This window comes from Rhincodon typus, chromosome 3, assembly GCF_021869965.1.
Source record: "Rhincodon typus isolate 14 chromosome 3, sRhiTyp1.1, whole genome shotgun sequence".
Taxonomy (NCBI): Eukaryota; Metazoa; Chordata; class Chondrichthyes; order Orectolobiformes; family Rhincodontidae; genus Rhincodon; species Rhincodon typus.
Window position 1 is genome coordinate 26,142,161 of NC_063334.1, and position 7,629 is coordinate 26,149,789.

At 41.4% G+C, this 7,629-nt stretch overlaps 1 protein-coding gene across 2 annotated transcripts in view; it reads left to right on the forward strand.

Annotated features, from left to right (window-relative positions):
- pgm5 (phosphoglucomutase 5) overlaps positions 1-7,629 on the forward strand; it is a 163,152-nt gene that overhangs the window by 135,138 nt on the left and 20,385 nt on the right. For both annotated transcript variants that reach the window (XM_020526497.2, XM_048594907.1), the window contains 2 exons: positions 453-588; positions 1,096-1,279. In XM_020526497.2, coding sequence (XP_020382086.1) covers positions 453-588; positions 1,096-1,279 — 320 coding nt within the window. The remainder of the gene's footprint in view (positions 1-452; positions 589-1,095; positions 1,280-7,629) is intronic.

Consider the following 7,629-nt stretch of genomic DNA (forward strand, 5'->3'; position numbering starts at 1 on the left):
TCCTATCTCATTCCTGATTAACCTTGTTGCTAATTCCTCTTGTCCATGCTGTTTGGCTAACCAGGATTTGTGCTTACAGAAATATGTTAATAACAGAAGTTTCATCATGTGCCCTTTGTAGGTAAAACTCTTCAGAGAGTCAGAGCGAGAGAAGAGATGTGGGATGGGGGTGGAGAGCTTTGATTATGCAACAAGTTATTGTGATCTTCTGAAAGAGCAATAGAAACAGATTCAATAACAACTTTTAAAAGGAAGTCAGATAACTGATGATAAAAGAGAAATTTGCAGGGCTCGGGGCAGAAACTAGGGGAGTGGGTCTAATTAAACATCTGTTTCAAAGAGCCAGCACAGGTACAATGGACTAAATGGCCAATGTCTCTGCCAAGTGGTTGTATGTTCAGTATGAAACCAGCTTTGGACAAAGGGCAATGAAATTATTTTGTGTGTCACAGGGTCTGATCACATTCGAGAGAAGGATGGTCTCTGGGCTGTCCTTGCATGGCTGTCTATTATCGCAGCTCGAAAACGGAGTGTGGAAGAGATTGTTAAGGAGCACTGGGCCCGCTTTGGTCGGAATTACTACTGCAGGTGAGCTGATCATCCACTCTAGGAGACACGGCTCATATTACAGCCTTGCAACTGAGGCCGTTATTGATCCCTGTCAGACAGACTTGTCCCTGAACTGTCAGTTACCATTCAGTTTCCTCTGTAACTCAGTGGATTGGGTTCTGAATTGTTGGATAATTAAATAAATTAGCATTCTTTGTAGGATTACATATTAACCCATCCCATTCCCCAGTGATCACACACCCATGGTCACCGGGTTAAAATCCAGGAACTCTCAAAGCAACAGTGCAGTGGGAGCAACTTCACCAAAATGGACCGAAGTGGTTTAAGAAGCAGACCCAACATTACCTTCCCAAGGCCCAACTAGAGATAAGTACCAGCTTTTCCAATAATACTAAGGTTCCCAAAGTGAAAATGAAAAGGGACTATTCTGTAGTCCTCTGATATTCCGTTGCTCTTTTATTTCCTATAATTTTACTTTTGCTCCCCTCAGCTCCTTACCTGAACTTACTTTCTGTTTATGAGTAGGTTTGATTATGAAGATATTGACCCACGAGCTGCCTACTATCTAATGAGGGACCTTGAAGCAGTTGTCACAGAACGATCGTTCATAAACCAACAATTTGCCGTTGGCAATCACAACTACACAGTGGAGAAAACCGAAAACTTTGAGTACACAGATCCTGTGGATGGCACCGTGACCAGGAACCAAGTGAGTGATCAAGCTATTCTGCACTTATCCTCTTCGAGGGCCTGATCAGCAGTGATGAACGAATATTTTTTGCATTAAGCCTTCCAGGGAAAATTTGCATTTCTGCAGCACCTTTCACAACCTCAGGACACACCAAGAGCCAATTAGCCACCACAACAATGTACAAAGTCAGAAACCAATGTGCACATGGCAAGATTCCACAAACAGCAATTTTGATAATAGCCAGGTCGTCGGTTTTTAGCAACGTTGATGAGAATTAAATTTTGGCGAGGATTGATGGGAGAATCCCCTTGCTCTTTTTTACACTAGTGGCTGTCAAATCTATTAATGCATTTATAGAATAGTTACAACACAGAAGGAGATTATTCAGCCCATTGTGTCTGTACTAGCTCCCTTGGGAGTTATCTACGTAGTAACATTCTCCTACCTTCTCCCTATAGCTGTACACATTCTTCCTTTTCAAATAACAATCCAATTCCCTCTAGAATGCCGTGATTGAATTTGCCTCGATCACACTCTCAAGTAGGGTATTCCAGATCTCAGGAACTTGCTGAGTAGGAGTTTTTCCTTGTGTCACCTTTACTTCTTTTAGAGTCATAGAAATCTACCGCACAGCAAAAAGCCCTTCAGCCCATTGAGTCTGCACTGGATAAAACAACCTAACTTTTCCAGCACTTGGCCCATAGCCCTGTATACTTAGGCATTCCAAGTGTATGCGTAAATACTTTTTAAGTGTTATGAGGGTTTATGCTTCTACCACCCTCTGAGTCAAACAAATGCCTCCTCACATCCCCCCTAAACTTCCTGCCTCTTACCTTAAATCCATGCACCCTGGTCATTGATCCCTCCATTGATCCATCTACCCTATCTGCACTCCTCTAATTGGATAATATCAATCATGTCTCCTCAGACCCCAATGCTCCAAGGAAACAACCCCAGTCTAGTCAATCTCCCTTTGAACTAAAACTCTCCCAGCACAGGCAACAAATACTAAATCTGCTCTGCTCCGTCTCCAGTGCAATCACATCCCACCTATGATGTTGATTCCAGATCTGCACACGATACTAACTGAAGTTTTATACAGTACCAGCATAAGCTCCCCTGCTCTTAAACTCTCTGCTTTGGCTAATAAAGGCAAGAATCCCATGTACCTTCTTAACCACTTTATCTACCTGTCCTGCCACCTTACGGAACTGGTAGACATGCACACCAAAATCCCGCTGATCCTTGGTCCTTCTCAGAGTCCTACCATTCATTGTGTATTTGCTTGTCTTGTTTGTCCTGCCCAAGTGCATCGCCTCACACTTATTGAATTCCGTTTGCCACTGATCAGCCCATCTGCGACCAGGCAGTCTATACCTGAAACTTTGACTGCTCCTTTCCTCCAGATGTTGCCTGGCCTGCTGTGTTCTTCCAGCCTCCTGTTTGTCTACCTATATCCTCCTATAATCTGTCCTCTTCATTATTTACCATCGTACTTATTTTTGAATCATCCATGAACTTACTGATCAGTGCTCCTATATCCAAGCCTAGATCATTTTTAGGTACCACAAACAGCAAGGGCCCCAACTCTGATTCCTGCAGAACCCACTGGACACAGGCTTCCAGTCATAAAAACATCCATCAGGAATCATCCTCTGCTTTCTACCAATCAACCAATCACGGATCCAGTTAGTCAAATTTCCTTGAATCCCAAGGTCTCTTACCTTTGCTGTCACTCTCCTGTGCAGGACCTTATCAAAAACCTTGCTAAAGTCCAAACAGACTGATAAATTCATTGTGCTCACCTATACATCTGGTCACCTCTTGTTGTCAAAGTAGGTTCTCCTATGATTTAGAGATAACACGGCGTGGAGCTGGAGGAGCACAGCAGGCCAGGCAGCATCAGAGTATCAGGAAAGTTGACGTTTTGGGTCAGGACCCTTCTTCAGAGATGGCGAGGGAGAAGGGAGCTCAGAAATAAATAGAGAGAGGAGGGGTGGGGCTGGGGGAGGTAGGTGTGATGGTGATAGGTGAGTGTGGGTCGGGAGTGGTGGGGTTTGGTCAGTGGGATGGTTGGGAGAGAAGATAGACAGGTTGTGTCAATTCAAGGAGGCGGGGATGAGAGGGAGTGTTGGACATGGGATGAGGCCTGGGGTGGGGAGATTTTAAAACTGGTGAATTCCACGTTTAGGCCATCAGGCTGTAGGCTCCTGAGGCGGAATATGAGGTGCTGCGGGCATTGTCATTGTGACACTGGAGGAGGCCCAGGATGGACATGTCACCCAGGGAGTAGGAGGGGGAGTTAAAGTGGTTTGCGAGCGGAAGGTGTTATTGTTTGTCGTGTACAGAGCACAGTGCTCTACGAAACGGTCTCTGAATCTACGCTCAGTCTCACTGATGTAGAGGAAGCCACATCGGGAGCAGCAGATTTGAAGTATAAAGACAACGAACAGGTCTTACCTGGTTGTAAAATAAGATATCGAAACAATTTTTTCAATTAGTAAACTTCACTTTGTTTGAAAACCTCCCACCTCTCCTGAAATTGATCAGCAGTAACAGAGATTTTAAAAATCGTTTTTTAAATGTAAAGATCTTAATGAGCTTCATCTCATTAAATCTGTTAGGCAATCTGACTTTAAGACTTCTAAACATTTCCTGTGGAAAACTTAAAGTTTTCACCTTTTGGAGTAGATTGATGCTAGGTAATAATAATTATTTAACAAGCCAGTGCTTGTTCAATGGGCCATATGGCCTCCTCTTGCACTATAACACTTCGTGATTCTGTGATCTTCTACGCTGAAAATGCCTTGCCTATGACTAGATGTCTATTGATTCTGCCGTTGTCTTTTTCTCAAATAGCATGAGGATTGAAAGAAACTTTTTTTGGCATGAAAGCTGCAACTTTAAAGAAGGTAAAGACAAACAAGTTATAATTCACTAGCTCTAAAATTACATGCTAGACTACATACATATAGGTCACATGGGTGAAAAAGAACAAGTGATGTGTCAATCCACATATTGTTCCACAGGCTTCGGTACTTACGTCCACTTTTATTTGTCAATTATATAAGCAAGTTGGATGAGAATAAATGATGCATTGTTAGTAAGTTTGCAGATAACAACAAAATTGGTGGTATAGTGGCCAGTGAAGAAGGTTATCTAAGATTACAAAGAGTTCTTGATCAATTGGGTCAATGGAGTGAAGAGTTGTAGATGGAGTTTAATTTGGGTAAACGCAACGTATTGCATTTTGGTAAAGCAAACAAGGGCAGGACATATACAGTTAATGGGTAGTGTTGTAGTACTGAGAGACCTAGGGGTTCAGGTGCATAATTCTTTGAAATTTGCATCAGAGGTAGACAGGATGGTTAGGAAGGTATTTAGCACACTTGCCTTCATTGCTCAGACCTTTGACTATAGGAGTTGGGATGTCATGCTGAGGTTGTACAGGACGTTGTTGAACTCTCTTCAAGAGTACTTTGCACAGTTCTGGTCACCCTGTTATAGGAAGGATACTGTTAAATTGGAGAGGGTTCAGAAAAGATTTACCAGAATGTTGCTGGGAATGGAGGGTTTTGAGTTATAACTATAGGCTGGATAGGCTCGGACATTTTTTTCACTAGAACATGGTAGGTTGAGGGGTGACCTTATAGAGGTTTATAAAATCATGAGAGACATAGATAAGGTAAATAGCAAGGGTCTTTTCCCTACGGTAGGGGAGTTCAAAATTACAGGGTGTATATTTAAGGTGAGAGAAGAAAGTTTTAAGAAGGACATGAGGGGCAATTTTTTTACACAGAGAGTAGTTCATGTGTGAATTGCCAGAGGAAGTGGTGGATTCAGGTACAGTTACAACAATTAAACGACGTTTTTAAGTTCATGAATAGGAAAGGAGGGATATCGGCCAAACACAAGTAAGTGGGATTAGTTTAGTTTGGGAACATGGTCAGCATGAACTAGTTGGACCAAGAGGTCTGTTTCAATGCTGTGTGACTCTAATGACATTGATCAACTAATCAAGTTGTGTGAAACACGTCAATTCCATCAACCTCAGCAATCATAAGAAACTTTCCTTCTGCATGAGATTCCTTTTGAGCCATGGTGTGTGATTGTAATTGATACTTTTCGCTTCAAAGGACACATTTAAATTCTAGTAACCATTCCGTTTTCTATGACAAATCAAAGATACTACTGTCCAACAGTTTTTGACACATTGACCATCCAATTTGCCTTAAGAAATTGTGGATGACAACAGTTCATATTATGACAACTAGTGAATGCTTCAAAGATGAGTGCAGCAAGTGGTGTGTTCAATGTATTAGCTTTTCTCCTTGGTACCGTCATTCAAAAAGTCTCACGGAACACAGAGTTTGTAGTGCACGCTCCATGATCATTAAATGTAAAGTGACTCGATAAAATTTTTAGATAGCTGTTTCAAAGCTACACGCTACTCATCTAGGCAATGGTTTACCCTCACCAGCAACTCTCCCATTTGGAAAATCCACACACTATCACCAACCAACCACAAAGAACAAAGAACAAAGAACAATACAACACAGGAACAGGCCCTTCAGCCCTCCAAGCCTGACACATCGACACATGACACGTTGTTGGAAAGAACAGAAGAAAAAGCGCATGATTAACGAGAATGCAGATAGTTGCCCCCACTTCAACCAGGACAAAGCATATGAGTTTGAGATTTTAGTATGAGCACATAGGTTCATGTTAAAATAGCACCTCTCCAGTCTAGGTTGCATGATGTAATGAGCAATGGTCAATTTCTACAAAGAAATAGATGACATATTAGAATTGCATATCATCAACCACCCATCACACAGGATAACCACTCAGATACAAAAGATGTCAAACTAGAAAGCAACCACACAGGTACAACAAATAAAATGCATCCGTCCTTGATGACAGATAGTGCAGGACAGACCAAATCTACACCAACAAATTGTGATAACCATATAAGGACTAGATCTGGTCAAATCATATATCTACTGTCTAAATATGTAAAAAATATATCTTTAAGCATCTTATTTATCACAGAAAGGATTCCCAGTCTTTAAAGGCAAACGAGGGAATGGTGTATTATGGCATAAGTTCCATACCAGATAGGCCTTTACCTTAAAGATAGTTGCATTACATTACAACATGTGATGCTCTGGCTCAAAGTCATCCATCTCACCTGAAGTCAGTCTCTGCATAATAGGGGAAATGTAGCCAGTCAGTTGTGTGGGAGACGTATGTAACATCATTAAGTACAGACCTACATGTGCATGAGTCTGTGCTATTGTAGCTATGTAAATAGTGTTGTTAATAAACTTCAGGACATCTCACTCAACAAGGAACCAACTTTCTAAGCTATATATTACATGGACCAGCATATAGAAAACCATAAATTATATCAATTATCGCATTGTTATTTGTGAGCCCTTGCAATGACAATTTGGCTGCTGTGTTTCCTACATAGTCGCAGTTCTCCATTGGCTGAAAAGCACTTTGGGATGTCTTGAGGGAGATGTCAAATAAATACAAATCTTTGTATTTTCATGGGCTTCTATCCCACATTTTAATGGCAGGCCTGCGATATTCAGGTTTTAACTTGAAGGGGAAGTTAACAACCTTACAATCATTACGGTCTGCTTGATGTTGAAGTTCCAATCCATGTATTCCCGGAATGTCTGAGGTCACCTCAAGAATCCAAAGTATCTTAGCCAGGCTACTTGGTGATATCTGATTGCTGTCTTATTTAAGCTTCCATGGCTCTCAAGAGACTCTGTAATGTGATTGGAAGTTATCCTTCAGCTGTACAAAATCTTGGTTAGACCGCTCCTGGAGTACTGTGTTCAGTTGTGAATCGATAATTATCTGAAGAGAAGAAAGAGATTTGTAGGACTACAGGAATAAAGTTCCAGCTGAGTTGCTCTCACAGCCAATAAGGTGACAATGGACCAAAAAGCGCCCTTCTGCGCTATAACTATTCTATTGTTCTAGTTCTGGATAGTACACCATAAGAAGGACATATTGTCTGTGGACGGAGCATTCAGTAGATTTCACCAAATGATACCTAGACTCTGAGTGTTATATAATGAGGAGAAAACACACAATTTAAATTGTACTGTTTGGTGTTTAGAAGGTTAAGGATGTTTTATTAAATTATTCAATATATTAGATGGAACATATGTATATACTGTTCTACTGTCTGGAGAGCTTAGGACTGTGGATGTAATGTAAAATTTAGAGCCAGGCCTTTGATGAGTGAACAAAAACAAAGTTGCTGGAAAAGCTCAGCAGGTCTGGCAGCATCTGTGAAGGAAAAAACAGAGTTAACGTTTTGGGTCCGGTGACCCTTCCTCAGTTCT